This window comes from Entelurus aequoreus, linkage group LG26, assembly GCF_033978785.1.
Source record: "Entelurus aequoreus isolate RoL-2023_Sb linkage group LG26, RoL_Eaeq_v1.1, whole genome shotgun sequence".
In the NCBI taxonomy this organism is placed as follows: Eukaryota; Metazoa; Chordata; class Actinopteri; order Syngnathiformes; family Syngnathidae; genus Entelurus; species Entelurus aequoreus.
This window is the reverse complement of record NC_084756.1, coordinates 8,797,885-8,819,561: the sequence shown is the minus strand read 5'-3', so window position 1 is coordinate 8,819,561 and position 21,677 is coordinate 8,797,885. Positions and strand designations below refer to the sequence as shown.

At 38.3% G+C, this 21,677-nt stretch overlaps 2 protein-coding genes across 10 annotated transcripts in view; one reads left to right on the top strand and one right to left on the bottom strand.

Annotated features, from left to right (window-relative positions):
* Window positions 1–20,075, bottom strand: part of arhgap9 (Rho GTPase activating protein 9) — a 144,837-nt gene extending 124,762 nt beyond the window's left edge. For 3 of the 8 annotated variants that reach the window (XM_062038033.1, XM_062038032.1, XM_062038035.1), the window contains exon 1: window positions 19,740–20,073. The gene's annotated coding sequence lies outside the window, so the exon portion shown is untranslated. Of the gene's footprint in view, window positions 1–19,739 lie in introns of all 8 variants that reach the window. The other 5 variants (XM_062038039.1, XM_062038040.1, XM_062038037.1 and 2 more) reach the window with 3 other exon arrangements.
* Window positions 20,076–20,209: 134 nt separating this feature from the next.
* Window positions 20,210–21,677, top strand: part of mars1 (methionyl-tRNA synthetase 1) — a 38,957-nt gene continuing 37,489 nt past the window's right edge. For both annotated transcript variants that reach the window (XM_062038103.1, XM_062038102.1), the window contains exon 1: window positions 20,210–20,473. In XM_062038103.1, the coding sequence (XP_061894087.1) occupies window positions 20,371–20,473 (103 nt within the window). In that variant the 5' untranslated portion in view covers window positions 20,210–20,370. The remainder of the gene's footprint in view (window positions 20,474–21,677) is intronic.

The window sequence follows — 21,677 nt, the reverse complement described above, 5'->3', positions numbered from 1 at the left end:
GGGAACAACAGCAACTCAGCCACAAAGTGTTATGCCACGTAAACTGACAGAGGGCTCAGCGGAGGAATTATGGTGTGGGGTTGTTTTTCAGGAGTTGGGCTTGGCCCCTTAGTTCCAGTGAAAGGAACTTTGAATGCTCCAAGATACCAAAACATTTTGGACAATTCCATGCTCCCAACCTTGTGGGAACAGTTTGGAATGGGCTCTTTCCTCTTCCAGCATGACTGTGCACCAGTGCACAAAGCAAGGTCCATAAAGACATGGATGACAGAGTCTGGTGTGGATGAACTTGACTGGCTTGCACAGAGTCCTGACCTGAAAACGATATAATTTGAAGGGAGACTGAGAGACAGGCCTTCTCCAATGCGCTGTTGGAAGAATGGTGGACAAATCCTATAAACACACTCCACAACCTTGTGGACAGCCTTCCCAGAAGAGTTGAAGCTGTAATAGCTGCAAAAGGTGGACCGACATCATATTGAACCCTATTGGTTAGGAATGGGATGTCACTTCAAGTTCATATGTGAGTCAAGGCAGGTGGCCAAATACTTTTGGCAATATAGTGTGAATATATAAAAAAAACGCTTTTTTTCTTTTTTTAATAAGAATAACATTTTTAAAAGATGGCCATTTCCATGCAACCAGAAAAATGTTTTGTAACCTGTAACCTATTTTCAAAAAGATTCACTATAATTATAGTACCAAAATGACCAAATAATACATTGCGATAATCAGTTTGAATCGAGGATCACATTAGATGGGGAATCGATTCTGAATCGAATCGTGACCTCCGGAATCAGAATCAGATGGAATCATTAGGTGCCCAAAGACTCACACCCCAAGGGATAATGCATATTGATGACACATTCCACCCGGGTCCTGCAAATTTGACAACAAACAGACAGAGATGTCCTCAACGCAACGTAGCGTCCTCGCTAACGGCTAACGTCCTTCCACAGTTCAGCTTCTAAGTCAGTGTCTCTTAACACCTGGAGGGCTGCCAAAAAGCACCTGTTTCTCGGCCGTGCAATCCAATCGCGCATTCATCTGTGCGCTCTGCTGATTGCACCTCCAAGAGCATACCTGCGTGCACCACTCCTGCAAAGGCTGCGTCTGTGCACAGCTGCAATCAATCACCAGCAAGTCAGCGCACCTGCGGCTGATCAGAGGACCTGCACAACCTGCTATCCCGCGCCAGAACATAGCGACCTGTCCTGTACAGTAAGACAAACCAGTCTAGCTCTATGCAAACTCTCTCTCTGTGTTTCTCTCCCCTCCGTGTTGATTGTCTCGTGTTTTCTTGTCGATCCAGCAGCCTCCCCCCGTTCCCGCGTTACGAGCAGTGTGTCTTGTCTCCCCCGCGTTCCATCTGCTTCCCTGACTGCCTCTTGGATCTCGATCTCCCGCCTGGACACTGACCATCTACGCCTCGCTATAGCCCCCCGACTACCTGCTTGTATCACGGATCTACGAGCCTGCCCTGCCCCTTTTGGACTTGCCTCTTGCTCAACACTCCGGTAACACTCTACAGCTAATCTCCACACATAGTCTCACACACACACACTCTTTGGATTCGTCACACTCCATTTCCCTTGTTTATTTATATTATTATTTGTTATTTATTCATATATATATATATATATATATATACACTAGGGCTGCAACTAACGATTAATTTGATAATCGATTAATCTGTCGATTATTACTTCGATTAATCGATTAATAATCGGATAAAAGAGACAAACTACATTTCTATCCTTTCCAGTATTTTATTGAAAAAAAAACAGTATACTGGCACCATACTTATTTTGATTATTGTTTCTCAGCTGTTTGTATATGTTGCAGTTTATAAATAAAGGTTTATTTAAAAAAAATAAATAAATAAATAAATAAATAAATATTTTTTATTTTTTAAAAAGCCTCTGCGCATGCGCATAGCATAGATCCAACGAATCGATGACTAAATTAATCGGCAACTATTTTTATAATCGCTTTTAATCGATTTAATCGATTAGTTGTTGCAGTCCTAATATACACACACACACACATACACACATATATATATATATATATATATATATATATATATATATATATATATATATATATATATATATATATATATATATATATATATACGTATATATATATATATATATATATATATATATATATATATATATATATATACGTATATATATATATATATATATATATATATATATATATATATATATATATATATATATATATATATATATATATATATATATATATATATATATATACGTATATAAATATATATAAATAAATAGAGCTTAATATTACGCCCCTGTTGTCTGTGCCGTCTCCTCCTCCTGTACAGACAACACCGTGGTCCGTATGGGCCGCAGCAGTACTCAGTTGTAATACACTTCTCCACCACCTGTGGCAGTAATGACAATCTCAAACAAACAGAAGAACTCCGGAGCTAAAGTCATTAAGACGTTTTTTAAGCGCAAAAAAATATGACTAAAGTGTTGAAGCTGTATTTTCATTTGCACTTCAATTGTATTTACAGTTTAGTGAAAAAAAAATTTTTTTATTAAACATTTGGTTTATTTATTTTAGCACGACGTAACTGTATGTATATTTTCCGGCAGTTATTTATGAGTCTCACCTTATGCAGCATATTTGGTTAGTACTTATTGTTCTTATCAGCTTGACATACAGTCCGGTTTATGTGTTAAACAAATACAAATATTTGTGATTAACACATGGTTTCATGTCATTTGACAAATTTGAAAACTGTAAGTGGGTTGGATAGAATTATTGAATACGATTAAAATCAGGAGTAAGATGACTAATTCAGTGTTAATATTTGCGTGGGCCACGGGCCTTTTTGTAGTGAACGAGTTGGGCCCTTAGGACCAAAAAAGGTTAAGAAGCCCTGTTCTAGGTCAGTAATCCTTGCCTCCATGGTGATAAATAAACTAGGTTTATTACAAGTATTATTATCACATGGGAACTAAAGGACATGTAATAGCTGAACATGCTACTCTATACACCCTAGGACAGGGATGTCAAACTATGTTTAGCTCAGGGGCCACATGGAGGAAAATCTACTCTGACGCGGTCCAGACTGGTAAAATCATGGCATAATAATTTAAAATTAAAGACAACTTTTTAAAAAAAATTGTTTTTGTCTTACTTCGGCCAAAAATAGCACAAACACATTTTGAAAATGTACACATTACAAAGAATCCTCTTGGCAAAATACTTCCAACTTAGTTGAAAATTCTGAAGAAAACATTGGTGCAGTTTCAAAACACCGTGAAGAACACAATGAACTTAGACTTTGTCTCCGTGTATTTACAAAGCGTTCAAACTCAAAGCACTTCCTGTTTAGCATTCTCATGTGGGCAGGTCACCATTGAAAATGTTTGGAAAAGCCACAGAGTGCTTCCTCAAAGTGCCGCATTGGTGACACCTGCAACTGCCACAGCACATTCATTTTGCATCATTCAAATATTACAATTATGACATAATCAAAACAACTGTCGAAATGACAACATAATAGCCGAATTAAAGGTAACATAACTACAAACTTAACCAATGTGAACATGGTAGATTCATGCATAAAATAAAATAGAACAAACAACAAATGTAGAAACCAGTGTTGGGACTAACGCGTTACTTAGTAACGCGTTACTGTAACGCCGTTAGTTTCGGCGGTAACTAGTAATCTAACGCGTTATTTTTTATATGCAGTAACTCAGTTACCGTTACTGCATGATGCGTTACTGCGTTATTTTACGTTATTTTTATGTAGTATCGGCTAGAAACTGAAGATCTGAGTGTGTTTTATTGGAGCGCTCCGGTGGAAAATAAGAGGCGTGCTTTCTGTGGGTGGGGGAAAGCACGCCTCCCCGCAGGGGCTAACAACCTTCACTTTACCCGGAAGAGGGTCTTTACAGCTGAGGGTGAATGACGAGACCGGCGGTTTGTTGCAACTTTGTGACTTTATTGGACGCAGCCATCCACCAAGCTAGAACACCTGCACGCACTCACTGTCGCCGCTCCCTCACCTCTCTCGCCCACTCACTCACTGACGTCACTCACTTCACATGTTGTCATATCTTAAAGGGCCACACACACACACACACAAATACGCTACTCTCATAACAACTAACAAGACATCATGGTGAAGCCAGATGTCGAGTTTTTTAACATGGAGACATTCTCAATACTTTTCTTTTGTCGAGCACAAAGAAAATAACATTTTAGTTAAATGTAAGTTGTGTCTTGGATCAAAGATCCTATCTACTTAGAGTTAAAGTTAAAGTGCCATTATGTTGCAGCTATTTAAAATAGTTTTGTCAATTTTTTCTGGCCTGAAATAAATTGGCCCTTTGAAACATATCTTTGTCTTTGTGTGTTGTATGTAGACCACATTGTTTGTGTGTTGTATGTAGACCACATTGCTTTCTGAGTTCAATGATGCAAATGCATGTCAAGTTGATCAACAGATTGTATTATTCTCCAGTGCAATAACAGTACTGAAATGAAGGGTAAAAGGGCATTAATGGGAGCCTTAAAAAAAAAAGGGGGAAAAAGAAGTAACTAAATAGTTACTTTTCACAGTAACGCATTACTTTTTGGTGTAAGTAATTGAGTTAGTAACTGAGTTACTTTTGAAATAAAGTAACTAGTAATTGTAACTAGTTACTGGTTTTCAGTAACTAACCCAACACTGGTAGAAACACACATTTTTACAATGGAGGTCAGGGTGCACATCGTGCCGTCAACAAATTGCGAGCGCTGGACGGAATTCTAACTACAGAGATGATGGTCGTATTGACTTAAGTTTTTGCATACTACAGTTTTGAATGTTTTTATTTGTTGAGTGGAAAATGTACTATCAAAGAAGGTATTGTGCGTCACTACAGCATTTGTCTGCCGCCAGCCACAACAGGAACAGCTGATGGCTTGCACCTGCACTGATTGGAGTAGCGGCAGCCAATCCAATGGGCGCTTAAAGTCAGCTGACACGTCATCTTTAAACAGTGTGATGTGGGTTACACTGGAATTGGTATTACGACATCCAGTGAAAGGAACTTTGAATGCTCCAGTATACCAAAATATTTTGGACAATTCCATGCTCCCAACCTTGTGGGGACAGCCCCTTCATCTTCCAACATAACTGTGCACCAGTGCACAAAGCAAGGTCCATAAAGACATGGATGACAGAGTATAGTGTGGAGGAACTTGACTGGCCTGCACAGAGTCCTGACCTGAACCCGATAGAACACCTTTGGGATGAATTAGAACGGAGACTGAGAGCAGGCCTTCTCGACCAACCTCACCAATGTGCTTCTGGAAGAATGGTGGGAAATTCCTATAAACACACTCCACAACCTTGTGGACAGCCTTCCCAGAAGAGTTGAAGCTGTAATAGCTGCAAAAGGTGGACCCACATCATATTGTACCCTAAGGGTTAGGAATGGGATGGCACTTCAAGTTCATATGTGAGTCAAGGCAGGTGGCCAAATACTTTTGGCAATATAGTGTACAACACAAAAACAGGAGCAGTCACACACATGATAGTTAAAAGTAGAAATTACTTACAACATAAACATAACAACACGCATTAGGTAAAAAAATAAAATGTCAGTAAAAATAATTTAAAAACAAGTGCAGTGCCCAATAGAACCAGTTTCCTGAGCCTCTAAAATGGACTGAAATTCCTCTAAAGGGATCAGTTCAGGTAACCCTGGATCCATGACCATGGAGCAGCAAATCTGAAGGCCTTTCTTTTTTACCAAGATTGTTGGCTCTCGGAACCAACACACCAAGGATGTCCTGCCACCATGAATTGATTAACGTGGACCCCGACTTAAACAAGTTGAAAAACTTATTCGGGTGTTACCATTTAGTGGTCAATTGTACGGAATATGTACTGTACTGTGCAATCTACTAATAAAAGCTTCAATAGATCAAACCGCAAACTGTAGCGACTGGAGTCTCGACACATAAAAGAACATAAATAGGTGGGAACCAGACCAAAAAGTGATTTATATGTAAAAACCATCCTTCGCGAAAATCTGCAGACAGACAAAGACGGACAGTTGTCACAACCAGTAATAAAACATAAGGCACAGTGATATACACATACATATACATATATTAATCCAAAACAGGGCGAAATTACAAAAACTAAGACGCAGTATAGCGTGCAGCGAAAAAACAAAAAGTCGCCAAGGGCGAAAAAAACGTGACCGTTTTTAAGGGTGGAAAAGAAAACACTATAACGTGGTTAGAACAAGAAAAACGCAAGATGTAATTATCAGCAAACAACTCAACCCCGCCGAGTGCACGGTGACATCGGCTTAAAAGGGGACATTATTAGGGCAGTAGAAGGTGGAACCAATAATCAAGAAACGAAACGCTCAATGCTCCGAGAAAAACGTAACTAAGGAAGACTTAGGAGCCCCGGCAACATAAATAACATAGACCAGAGGTGTCAAAGTGGTTTTCACTGAGGGCCACATTGCAGTTATGTTTGGCCCCAGAGGGTGAATACTATTATTACACCATTTTTTATGCATTTTATTAGTAGATTTTTTTTTATAACTAAAATGTAAAACAACTATGGTAAGTTGCATTAATTTCACTTCAAAATGTAGTGTATATTACTGTCAATGGAAAAACAGTATTGCTGTTTTTATGGTATACAAAAAAAGACAGCTCAGTTGCCAGAACTTTACTGTAAAATTTACATTATTTTTTTTTTAATTTTGGCATATGAGCTGCCAGTTTGTCTGTTTTGGTTTTTTTAACCACAAATCAACAACTGTAGATTTTTCGGTGTATTACTGTAAATGCCAAAACGGCGCCACAGTTCATTACAGTAAAAAAACATAATATGTTTTTTTTTTCCATTTAGACAAAAATGCTGTAAAAGTTGACCGACTTCTCGTTTTATGGCCACAACCTTCTACTACACACGTGAAAGAATGATTTTTTCATTTAGAATTAACTTTTACCTACTCAGAGGCGATACAGCAGCTCAGCATATCAACGGTTGCATAGGCCGGTTATCACTCTGTGATCACGGCACCACTAATAGTAATTAGGGTTGCAAAATTCCGGGAATATTCAAAGTTAGAAACTTTCCATGGGAATTAACGGGAACATATGGGAATTAACGGGAATTAATGGGAAATTTAATGGGAACAAACACTGAATGCAACACGCTAGATCTTGCAGCATGATTATTAGCTAAAACAACCTGATTTAATGCAAATTCAGTAGAATTTCCACCCTGCACTGTGCATTCCTCCATCACATGTGCAGATAATTCCCAGCATGCTACACACTACAGCAGGGCTATTGAGGCCACACTAGTATTTGAGCCCGAGGACTTCATCCAGTCATGTAAGTGTTGATGATATTACTGGGGTAAATATATTTGATCTATGGTATTTAAGTTTAATAGAGGTGTAATTGCTTGTTACTGTAGACTACTCCAGCAGACTTCCACTCAAGTTAGCTAGCTGTTCCTGTACTTGTTAAATGATTTTGGGGCCAATATCTCGAGCTAGCTAGGTTTATGTACCACCTCAGTCTCATAATGAACCGAAAATATTTATCCGTTAGCCGTGATGCTAATTTTCTCTATGTTAAATCCCATTCATTTATGCTAACAACGTTAGCGATCCGAATTTACCTTTTTTGTGATCTGTTAAGTTCAACTAGCAAATACTAAATCAAAACATGTAGTTTCCTCTGCCTTCTGTTCTGCGAGCCATTCTTTTGTCATACAAGAATGTAGGTTATAGTTTGATTTAGCATGCTGATTGAGTGGCCATTTATTCATCTGGCCTATTTCTATTCATTTGTCCATCAGTAAAATATTTTTAAAGACTACTCCAATTGTTTAGCTGACTATTTATATATGTGTGTGGCATTGCATTAGTGTTTTACAAGAATAAATCAATACAAACAGAATAATGTCAGGTACACCATCTGATGTGTGGAGATATTTTACCCCAACCAATGTTGGCGGAAATGCTGTGTACATTTGCAAATACTGTGCAAAGAGCTACGTCAAAAATGCCACAAAGATGGGGCAGCATATAGACAAGTGCCCAATAATATATCATTATTGTAATTCCCCATTAATTTCCATATATTCCCATTAATTCCCATGGACGGTGTACAACTTTGAATAATCCAAAAATGGTCAATATTTCCAAACTTCCCGAGCTTAATTTCTCGTGGTAAATTTCTGGAAAGTTTCCAGAAATTGACCGGAAACTTTCCACCCCTTTGCCACCCTAATAGTAATCCCTCAGCGTTAGCACTTATAATAACAATATCCCTAATACTTGGTTAATATTCAGGTCACGAGACGTAAAGGAAATATTGTTGGCGGTTTTTGGATGGTTATTTAGAGGGCTTTATGAAATAAAGCCCTCTAAATTATATTATATATTATATTATATAGTATTATTATATTTAATAGTGTTAGCTGCTTTGTTAGCCACCTCATTCTTGCAAAAAGAAAAACATTTGTGTTCTCGTTTTACGAAAGGATTGCTGTCATGTTCTGTGGTCTGGATTATGTTTTGTTATTTTTTGGACTCTTTTAGTTCCTGTTTGTGCTTCCTTGTTTGTTTTGTCTCCATGGCGGCTCATTAGTTTTTACCTGCCTCATATGTTGGGGACACACACCTGTTCTAATGAGGAGACTACTATTTAAGTCTGACGTTGCCAGTTAGTCGACATGGCGACATTGATGATCTTTTCATGCTCTGTTACTACTTGTTTTCATCAGATACCATAGTTCATGCTGCACGTTTCATGCCACAGTAAGTCTTGTTTGTTTATGTCCATAGTTCAGGCTAAGTGTTTACGTTTTTGTTTCCTTCGTTAAGTTGTGCCTTCGCCTTGTGCGCCTTTTTGTTTTGTAGTACCCTTAGTTAAAGATTAAATAATGTTCCTACCTTCAAGCCTTGTCCGGTCTAGTCAGATTGCATCCTGGGAAAACAATCCTCGCAGTAAGCTGCGTAAAACTCCTCGTTATGACAATTGCGAATGATAGGCAAAATGCAGTTCCCCTTAAATGTAAATGTTAACAAAAAATTACAGGAAGTAGTGCTTTTAAGGGTTGAATATGCAAAACCCCCGAGCACATGATTAAAACAAAACAAAACAAGTTATTTTTAACAATAAATTAAGTCGTCTTATGCATACTTTGCTTGATTCATACATGCTAGATTGCTGCTTCAGTACGCACTGCAGTGGCAGCAAATCATTCCATAAATGCTAATAGTACATGCAGGATTAAAAGGGATTATTAAAAGAGCACAAATGTGAATGCGCGGCCTCTATACAGTGCTGTTGTGTGCAATGAGAGTCTGCTTTCACACAGGAGACTGAGTATTACGGGTTATTCTTCTTGGAGGTTCTGTCCTGTTGCATCCTGGGTATTTGTGCTGGTAGTTTAAAAAGGCTGTTGACCCATGTGGAGATTATAATATTTATTTCACAACAAGAATGGGTCCAAATAATTACATTTTAGATATTATAACTAGAGATGTCCGATAATGGCTTTTTTGCCGATATCCGATATTCCGATATTGTCCAACTCCTAATTACCGGTTTCCGATATCAACCGATACTGATATATACAGTCGTGGAATTAACACATTATTATGCCTAATTTTGTTGTGATGCCCCGCTGGATGCATTAAACAATGTAACAAGGTTTTCCAAAATAAATCAACTCAAGTTATGGAAAAAAATGCCAACATGGCACTGCCATATTTATTATTGAAGTCACAAAGTGCATTATTGTTTTTAACATGCCTCAAAACAGCAGCTTGGAATTTGGGACATGCTCTCCCTGAGAGAGCATGAGGAGGTTGAGGTGGGAAAAGTTGGAGGATGGGGGGGGTAGGGGTAGCGGGGGCTGTATATTGTAGCGTCCCGGAAGAGTTAGTGCTGCAAGGGGTTCTGGGTATTTGTTCTGTTGTATTTATGTTGTGTTACGGTGCGGATGTTCTCCCGAAATGTGTTTGTCATTCTTGTTTGGTGTGGGTTCACAGTGTGGCGCATATTTGTTACAGTGTTAAAGTTGTTTATACGGCCACGCTCAGTGTGACCTGTATGGCTGTTGACCAAGTTTGAATTGCATTCACTTGTGTGTGTGTGTGAAAAGCCAAATATATTATGTGACTGGGCCGGCACGCAAAGGCAGTGCCTTTAAGGTTTATTGGCGCTCTGAACTTCTCCCTACGTCCGTGTACACAGCGGCGTTTTAAAAAGTCATAAATTTTACTTTTTGAAACCGATACCGATAATTTTGAAACCAATGCCAATAATTTCCGATATTAGATTTTAAAGCATTTGTCGGCCGATAATATCTGCAGTCCGATATTATCGGACATCCCCAATTATAACTGGTGCATGTCTTTGGAGGTGGGAGGAAGCCGGAGTACCCGCAGGGAACCCACGCAGTCACAGGGGAGAACATGCAAACTCCACACAGAAAGATCCCGAGCCCGGGATTGAACTCAGGACCTTCGTATTGTGAGGCACATACATTAACCCCTGTGTTGTATTGGCAACGCTAAATGGTCCCTAGTGTGTGAATGTGAGTGTGAATGTTGTCTGACTATCTGTGTTGGCCCTGTGATGAGGTGGCGACTTGTCCAGGGTGCAGGGCTCGAATTTAACCACGGCAACCGCGGCAATTGCCGCGACCGCTAGGGATGATGTTCGAAAACCGGTTCTCCCGATTGTTCGGTAAGAAAAGAACCGATTCCATGGATTCGAATCCCTTTTTGAGAAACGGTTCCCATTATCGAAGCCACTATAGTAAAGAAAAATATTTGGTTCTTTATTCGAATACCTGGGAACGAATCCCGTGTCACAGGAAATGTCCTGTGGCACGTCACAGGAAATGACGTAGCCCAGTCATTCGGCGGCAGATACAGAAGCAGCAAGAACAATAGACCGGAAAAACCGCTCCAAGGCATGGCTTCACTTTACTAAGAAATACGACGAGGAAACGGCTATCTGCAATTATTACCAGGCTTCGCTGTCCTGTAAGGGGAGCAGTACAACAAACATGTTGAAACATGTTCAGGCTGTACATAACCTGACACGTGAAGAAGCAGCGACAGAGATGACGAAGCACGCCCCTCTTCCTCTACTTCAACCTGCAGTCCCAGTGATAGTGCTGGTGAGTAACTAACGTTAATTGTTGCCGGTTCATTTCCATATCTGCTCACTTGTAGCCTTTAGGCTAAAATAAGGCTACCTCTTATGTCAACCAGGACTGTGGTAATGTTAGCTAGACTAACATTACCTAAGCATAGTCAGTGGCTAACGGTAACGTTAATGTTGGCCTTTTTGTATCGTGTCTGATAACGTTAACGGTATCTTGTAGCCTACACCACTCCAGAGTTTGCAGGTCTGTCTAATAAATAATAGAAATGAATGAAGGATTTTCCCTGCATGTATTTTTCTTAGGTGGCCCAATTAAAGGGGCACTAACAGTCAATATTTATTTATTTTATTTTATTTTCTTCTTAAAAAATAAAAGTGAAGGCTGCCAAAAGTGAGTTTTTGTTAAACCAAGTATTGTGTTTTTTTTTTCCATAAACAACAACCTATCTGGATTCCATAAGAGAATCGATAAGGAATCGGTTCGATAAGAGGATTCGATAATGGCATCGAAATCAATAATTTCTTAACAAACATCATCCCTAGCGACCGCCCTTTCTTTTGCCGTAGTGCCCTAAAAAATTTACCAACATTTGTTGCAACAACTTACTGTGACCTCCCTTGACTTTTTACTTGTTAAACCTACTCAGTGGCCTAGTGGTTAGAGTGTCCGCCCTGAGATCGGTAGGTTGTGAGTTCAAACCCTGGCCGAGTCATACCAAAGACTATAAAAATGGGACCCATTACCTCCCTGCTTGGCACTCAGCATCAAGGGTTGGAATTGGGGGTTAAATCAACAAAAATTATTCCCGGGCGCGGCCATCGCTGCTGCCCACTGCTGCCCACTGCTCCCCTCATCTTCCAGGGGGTGAACATGGGGATGGGTCAAATGCAGAGGACAAATTTCACCACACTTAATGTGTGTGTGACAATCATTGGAACTTTAACTTTAACTTTAATATTAGGACAAGGGATATAATGCTCAATCGCGATTCGTTAGTCATACCGCCCCCTTTATAATTTACCAATCCAATCCAATCCAATCCAATCCTCTTTATTTATATAGCACATTTAAGCAACAAAAATGTTTCCAAAGTGCTTTACAATAATATTAAAAACAATATTCAAATATTATCCTTAGCTCCACCAATGACTGAATTAAAAAACAACAACAAAATAAATATAAAACCAATATCTGTGTTGGCCCTGCGATGAGGTGGCGACTTGTCCAGGGTGTACCCCGCCTTCCGCCCGATTGTAGCTGAGATAGGCTCCAGCGCCCCCCGCGACCCCGAAGGGAATAAGCGGTAGGAAATGGATGGATGGATATAAATACAACATAAAAATAAATATGATTAAAAACTATTTTAAAGGATAAAATCAAGTAAAACAATAAATAGAACTCAAAATGTAAAAACACAGAGGACCACACAACTCACATAGTGTTAAAAGCCAGAGAATAAAAGTGGGTCTTAAGACGAGACTTAAAACACTCCACTGTGGGAGCAGTTGGAACATGGAGGGGCCGAGTGTTCCAGAGCTTAGGGCCGACCACAAAGAAGGCCCTGTTTCCCCTGGTTTTAAGTCTCGTCTTGGTGCACCACGAGCTGGAGCTGGCCCTCGGACCTCGGAGCGCGCGCAGGAGTGTAAATTTGGATGAGGTCCGAGATATAACGAGGTGCCAGTCCATGCAAAGCTTTAAAAGCAAACAGCAAGATTTTAAAATCAATTCTAAAATGAACAGAGAGCCAGTGCAAAGTCTCAAGAATTGGAAACCCCGTCATTTATTAATGCATTTTTGGACAACTCGAAGTCAGGCGCATGCACATTAACGTCATTTGGCTTGGTAATCATGGCGGACTTCTAACTTTAGTTCTGTTCCAGGGGTGTCCCCTCGGAGTATACTTACTCAACAGACCTACATGTCACACTAAGGGTGGCCAACGCCAACACTGTCATAAACCTGTGCCATATAGTGAGACCACACTAAACAACAATGACAATTACATTTCGGGAGAACATTCGCACCGCAACACAACATACACACATTCCCAGAATTCCTTGCAGCACCAACATTTCCAGTATGCTACAGTCATTTTCCCTAGCTTCCCGCCGTGCGTTTAAGAGCGCACTGCTGTTAGATGGAGACAGGTGTGGACAATATTGGAGACACTTATCCCCACACTAAAAGTAAACAACGAAGGAGAAAAACTATATGATGTTGCTTTCATTTTGACAATACAGCGTCCATCAGCTGCTATGACTGAGAGTTAATGTGAGGAAACACGCTGTCACTTCTGTTTTTGTTGTTGTTGTTGTTGTCCAAACTGTTGTACTGAACCACAAAGGGGCGTTAGAGAAGAAAACATATTGTTTATTAGACTTTATCTTCATTAGCCAAACTGCTTTGTGTTTTATTTTGATATCAAAAAGTAAACGCCATGTTTTTTTTTTTTACATTACTTGTGTTTTTTTCATGTCACAAAAGCACAGACTCCTCCCACCCCCACCAAGGACTGTTTTCACTGCTGGACTCTAGAAAGAGGTTCCGCAGCCTCCGTAGCAGAACCTCCAGGTTCTGTAACAGCTTCTTCCCTCAGGCCGTAAGACTCTTGAACGCATCATAATAATCCCCTCAATTCCCCCCCAAAAATGGATTAACTCGCTGGAATATAAAGACAATATAAAATCCATCCATAAACGTGGATGCATATGCAAAAGTGCAATATAGAATAGAATGGACTTTATTGTCATTATATTTGCATATAACGAGATTAAGGACTCCAATTTAAGGTGCGGTAGTGGGAACAAATATGGAATACAAATAAATTACACAAGAGGTAATAATGAAAAAAACTAAGAATTTAAATAAACAGACTACTATCCAATACAAATAATAAGCAATCCTGTACAATATACACACCACTATACAAATACAAAATACTGTACAATATACAGAACAAGACAAGAGTACCGGAGTAATAAATAACAATCAGTGTCGGATGTATTGCACTCGAAGGGTAATATTGCACAGTAGGGTATTAGGGTAGGATATTGTATAGGGGTGAATTATATATTTATCTGTACAGTAATCTATTTATTTATATCTGCACCTTATTGCTCTTTTATCCTGCACTACAACGAGCTAATGCAACGAAATGTTGTTCATATCTGTACAGTAAAGTTCAAATTTGAACGACATTAAAAAGGAAGTCTAAGTCTAAGTCTCTCTAAGTCTATTACTTTAAAAAACATTTGACACATCATTTTGTTAATGTTTTATTGTGTATAGTTAATTCCTATACAACATATTTCTGCTCAAACTCTTAATGGATATGTCCCGATACAGCATCTACATGTACATGACTTAATAAATTAATAATTTAAAAAAATACTCACCTCTATCAAAAGGTAAACATAGAGATAAAGGCATCATGAAATGACAAAGACCTGACAAGTTTATATTAATAATGAATTTTTAAAAAACGGTATATGTATGCATGCATGCTTTGGAGCCCCTGCCTGGAAAGACAATGTTTGCCTTGTTGCCCTTCTAACTTGCCTTGGTGCCCTAAAATATGAGCCTTCCTTTAAGGCAACACTTGCCTTGACCTTAAAAAAATTAAAATTCGAGGCCTGCACATATACACATCTACACAATTATTCACATATTGTGATTATTTATTATAATCAGACCCACTCGACGTCCATTGCATCTGGTCTCCCCTAGGGGGGGTCACCCACATATGCGGTCCTCTCCAAGGTTTCTCATAGTCATTCACATCGACGTCCCACTGGGTTGCGAGTTTTTCTTTGCCCTTATGTGGGCTCTGTACCGCGGATGTCGTTGTGGCTTGTGCAGCCCTTTGAGACACTTGTGATTTAGGGCTATATAAATAAACATCAGTGTTTCCCACACATTCATTTATTTGTGGCGGCCCGCCACGAAAGAATTACGTCCGCCACAAATAAAAAAATATTATTATTATTTTTTTATTTATTTTTTGTCCTGTCCAGCTTCTCAGGCAAATCATATAGTTGATGTAGATGCCCATATAGGCTGTTCAGATTTACTTTACAAAAGAGAAGTGTAGGATACTTCTCTTGTTGCCTTATTTGTATTTGACCACTACAGTTTTCTGTTTATTTGTTACTGACTGTGGCAGGACACCTCTGCCTCTGTTTCACTTTATGTTGCTGGTAAATAATATGGTTGTAGTAGTACGCTAAAGTTAAATTATTTAGTATGCACTAATTAAAGGGGCAGAGCTTAAAGAGACATTTTAGCTTTTATATTTTATAAGATATATTTTTTGTAAGAACCACAATTAATACATATAGTAGTGAATAGCTTATTGTTCAAATCTGTATATAAATATGTACATAAAGTGTTGTAATTATATTGTAAAATGGATGGATGGATGGACATTTAAAACAAAACTGTTATTATTAATTAGTAAGTATACATTTTTTTTAGCCTTTTTAGAGAAAATCATATCATTGTAGTAAATTATGCAAATTACTCGAGGATGTCATGGTGACCACGCCCATAGCCACGCCCCCACCGCCACAGGTATCTTGGCAGTTTATGGGAAACACTGAACATTGATTGATTGATTGATTGATTGATTGATAATATATTATTATCGAATGCAGCTGAGATAGGCTCCAGCACCCCCCTGCCACCCCGAAAGGAACAAAGCGGTAGTAAATGGATGGATACTATAACTGGAATCAGACGCCTTCAAAACAGCATTGTTGTGGCTAGTAGTGACACAATGTGAGAAGAAAGACACTTCCACTTTGTGACGCGCTGCACAGCTGAAAGCATGCAAGCTCCACTGCAGGGACACAGAGCAATTCCCTATACTGCACAAATATCCCCAGAGCTGTGCAATAATCTGACTGGTGACACAGCACCGTGTAAAAACCTCTGTGACGCTGCAGCAGTAATTACAGTATAAACTTTCAAGCTCCCTCCTGCTAATACCGCACATGGTGCAGGGGGCACTTTTAATCAGCGGGGTCGCGAGGCAGAGAATAATCTTTTTTCAAGTCTGCCTCGTCACGGGCCGGCAAAAAGAGAACACATTTCCTGCTTTGCACGGACTTAAGTGTGGTTATGAAACAAACACAAATGTTTTATTGTCAAAGGCCCCGTGGTTAACCCAGCCTGTGCAAAGCTGCAGGAAGGAAGCATTTCTAGTGAGGAGGAGCGCTGTCATGTACACTATTAGTTTTTCCGTGTGACATTTAGGGGAGAGGAAAGTGAGGATAACTGCAATTGCAGGCTAAATACCAGTGTCAAATAAATGAATGTGTTTGTTTTGTGCAAAGCAATTCACAATAAGATACTGAAATTCCATGACATAGTGAATTTGCAAACAGCTAAAATTATACACAAAGCAAACTATAACATGCTACCCAAGAATATACAACAATTCTTCTCAAAAAAAGAGGAGAAATATAATCTTAGAGAAAAATGTAATTTAAAACATTTGTATGCACGTACAACACTTAAGACCTTCAGTATATCAGTATGTGGAATTAAATTATGGAATGGATTAAGCAAAGCAATCAAACAATGTACTATTATGATCCACTTCAAGAAACTCTTCAAACTTAAAGTGTTTACAAAGTACAAAGAAGAAGAACCATGATAAACATTCTGAATTTATCTCATCCATCCATTCATTCATTCTCAAAATAATCTTACTCATCTCACCATATAAAATGTAACTTACTTCACCGAGTATTATTTTTATTTTTTTAAATTTTTTATTGTGATTACTTATGCAGTATATTGTGAATAAATTGAGAACAGGAAGTGAACAACTGTTATGTAAAAGAAAAGGGGTAGGATTAAATAAGCTCTGCTTCTTCCTACTCCTTTTCGAACATGTTGAATAGAGAAACTGGAAATTGGGATGTATCATGTTGTATGCTTGCATGTTCGAAATAAACTCAAACTCAATAGAAGCAGTTAAGTTACATGTTTTCCACAGGAAGTGGTTGTATGGAAGTTTTAATTTGTGTCTTTATTGCAGAAGCTTTTTTTTAACACTGAATTGTTGCATTTGTATTTTGCGAAGTGATATTTTTAACATCAAATTATGCTAACAATTTCTTTGAATAAAAATGCTCTGGGCAAAATTCAGTTTGTTAAAATACAGTGTTTTAAAGTTAAACTGATTGTCACACACAGACTAGATGTGGTGAAATTACTCTCTGCATTTGACCCCATCCCCATGTTCACCCCCTGGGAGGTGAGGGGAGCAGTGAGCAGCAGCGATGGGGATAATTTTTGGTGATTTAACCCCCCAATTCCAACCCTTGATGCTGAGTGCCAAGCAGGGAGGTAATGGATCCCATTCTTATAGTCTTTGGTATAACTCGGCCGGGCGGACACTCTAACCACAAGGCCACTGAGCAGATCTAAAACTTAAGCATAAAAAAAATCTTGTATAAAAAGATAGGCGTTCTTTCAAAACTCAAGACCCACTTCCGGTAAATTAGGACTGAAGCAATCGATCCGGAAGTAGGTCTTGTGTTTTGAAGCAACGAGTATTTCCGCACTGAATTTTTCTTTGCTGAAATTTTTTACACTGAATTTATTTTACACTGATTTTTTTTGCACTGAATTTTTCTTTGCTGAAAATCTTTACACTGAATTTTTATACACTGAATTTATTTTACACTGAATTTTTCCTGCACTGATTTTTTTGTTCACACTGCATTTTTTTTTTAAATCTGAATTTCTTAACACACACATTTTGATCACAATTTGTATTCAATAGAATTGTCAGCATAATTTCATGTAAACAAAATTTGGTTGACAAAATTCAGTGTTCCAAAAAAAAGACCAACTTCTGGTAAATTAGGACTAAAGCAATCGATCCGGAAGTAAGTCTTGAGTTTTGAAGCAACGAGTATTTCCGCACTGAATTTTTCTTTGCTGAAAATTTTTACACTGAATTTTTATACACTGAATTTATTTTACACTGATTTTTTCTGCACTGAATTTTTCTTTGCTGAAAATCTTTACACTGAATTTTTATACACTGAATTTATTTTACACTGAATTTTTCCTGCACTGATTTTTTTGTTCACACCGCATTTTTTTTTTAAAACTGAATTTCTTAACACACACATTTTGATCACAATTTGTATTCAATAGAATTGTCAGCATAATTTCATGTAAACAAAATTTGGTTGACAAAATTCAGTGTTCCAAAAAAAAGACCAACTTCTGGTAAATTAGGACTAAAGCAATCGATCCGGAAATAAGTCTTGAGTTTTGAAGCAACGAGTATTTCCGCACTGAATTTTTCTTTGCTGAAAATTTTTACGCTGAATTTTTATACACTGAATTTATTTTACACTGATTTTTTCTGCACTGAATTTTTCTTTGCTGAAAATCTTTACACTGAATTTTTATACACTGAATTTATTTTACACTGAATTTTTCCTGCACTGATTTTTTTTGTTCACACTGCATTTTTTTTTAAACTGAATTTCTTAACACACACATTTTGCTCACAATTTGTATTCAATAAAATTGTCAGCATAATTTCATGTAAACAAAATTTGGTTGACAAAATTCAGTGTTCCAAAATAAAAAGACCCACTTCTGGTAAATTAGGACTGAAGCAATCGATCCGGAAGTAGGTCTTGAGTTTTGAAGCAACAAGTATTTCCGCACTGAATTTTTATTTGCTTAAAATTTTTACACTGAATTTTATTACACTGAATTTATTTTACACTGAATTTTTCTGCACTGAATTTTTCTTTGCTGAAAATCTTTACACTGAATTTTTAGACACTGAATTAATTTTACTCTGAATTTTTCCTGCACTGATTTTTTGGTTCACACTGCATTTTTGTTTTTAAACTGAATTTCTAAACACACACATTTTGCTCACAATTTTTATTCTATAAAATTGTCAGCATAATTTCATGTGAACAAAATTTGGTTGACAAAATTCAGTGTTCCAAAAAAACGAAGCTTTTGTTATAAAGACACAAATAGTTGCAGGTTGCAAGTGTGAACCTCAATTGTATTGACACTTTCATGGAAAAACTAGCATTGTTGATTTTGTGTGTTGCACTGACATGCTCAATAGTGGCAGCAGTTGGCCTACAGGCTTATTGAAGATGATTGTATATTGATATTAGTTCAAATGCACTAAGACCTAAAATCAGCTTTTAAAAACATGCAATATATATGAAGGTGAACAGAGTGCCAACTATAAAAATCCAAATGACACTAAAACATTATTATTATCATTTATAATTTAGAATCAGATGACTTCAAGGAAGATTAACATTTGTTGTATCATATACCATTAATGTTACAGTCAAATAGCATAGATATGTCTATTTCAGAGTACTTCTTCAATTAGTTACAAAGACACACAGAAGTCAGTTTGCAACATCAGCACAAATAACTAACTTAAATGAGATAATAGCATAGATCGAGTGTTTCAAGATGTTTGCATCCATACGTCATCATTATCATCACTCACCTTGCAGCCAGGTAATGTTTTATTGAAGAGTATGAGTTGCTTCCCCGGTAGTTTGCAGCGAGTTGCTCATTGCAATGTAATCCTTAGTTTTGATGACGAATGTGAAGAACACTTTTCGCCCAATGTGAGCACTAAGTTGCCCGGATTATTGCATGTTGTTGCCTTCTCCCCGAGCTCTTTAAGGGGATATAAAAAAATAAATAGCCGGCGCTCTATGCGCAGCATTGAGTTTAGCGGCAAAGATTGGCTGCACTTGCTCGATATGATTTGACACGGGAACCAATCATACACCGGGACGACGCTTATGCGGTGACGCCAGTTTCTTGCAAACGTAGGTTGAACAAACACCGCCCAGTGGTACTACTAGGAGTTTACAAATCAAGTCCACCTTTTGAATGTTGATACCAACGCTAAGCTTTGTGGGTAATGTCGTCTACATGTGGGGGCCTTTCATATAAACCATTGTGGTTGAAACTACAATTCCGCCATTAGTAAATTCAATGACGCACACTCGCTTGCATCAGCGTGGTTGGACTGTCCTTACCGGCAAAAGTTGTTTTATCTGCCACTCCCGTATATTAGTACACATCTCCGCGGCCAGGTGGGGGATAGTAGAGAGCAACTGGCCACGATGAAACTATTTGTGAGCGAAGGCAACCCGCATTGCCTTAAAGTGTTAGCTGCTTTAGAAGCAGCTGGAGTGCAGTGTGACGTCCAGTTTGTCAGCCACGAAGGTAAGAGAGCACATTAGCAAAGTAGTCGTTCAACAAAAGGTGTCCAACAAAACTATAACAAGTCATGCTGGTTTGTCAAAAAAATGTGGGCTGTCGGCTTGTTTGAGCTGCAACTGTAGGTCGCGTCAGTGTACTTGCTGTATATCAGTGTACTTGCTGTGTATCCGTGTACTTGCTGTCTATCAGTGTACTTGCTGAATATCAGTGTACTTGCCGAATATCAGTGCACTTGCCGAGTATCAGTGCACTTGCCGAGTATCAGTGCACTTGCCGAATATCAGTGTATTTGCCGTATATCAGTGTACTTGCTGTATATCAGTGTACTTGCTGTATATCAGTGTACTTGCAGTATATCAGTGTACTTGCTGTATATCAGTGTTCTTGCTGTATATCAGTGTTCTTGCTGTATATCAACAAGCGTGCTTGTCTTCAGTGTTAAAATATTGTCTAATTTTAACTGCATCACGTGACTTGCATTTCCATTAAAGTTGTGCTTTGTCTTTCTGTTGTAAAATATATTTATATACAGTACAGGCCAAACGTTTGAACACATCTTCTCATTATAATGTGTTTTCTTTATTTTCATGACTATTTACATTGTAAATTGTCACTGAAGACATCAATACTATGAATGTGAAGTTATGTACTTAACAAAACCAGGTGAAATAACTGAAAACATGTTTTATATTCTAGTTTCCTCAAAATAGCCACCCTTTGCTCTGATTACTTTTTCGCACACTCTTGGCATTCTCTCCGTGAGCTTCAATGATTTTCACTACACAGGTGTGCTTGAAGCTCATGGAGAGAATGCCAAGAGTGTGCAAAGCAGGTATCACAGCAAAGGGTGGCTATTTTGAAGAAACTAGAATATAAAACATGTTTTCAGTCATTTCACCTTTTTTTTGTTAAAGGGAAACTTCGGTTTTTTTCAACCTGGGCCCTGTTTTCATAATTTTTTCTGTATATGTGAGTGCTGGATAAAACATTTTTTGAGGTCGCGCCAGTATTGAGCAGGGCAGGCAGCCTCCAGCCCAGCTAACGCTCGTACACAGGGCAACTGGCTCTCGTCAAAATTCGGCCTATAAACATGCATTTTTTTCACACTGACAGGCTCAGATAGTTACAATGAGTGTCCGACAACATACTAGAAAGGAGAAATTAACGTATGTCTCTACCTTTAGCTGGAGATCGCTGTTTGTTGTGA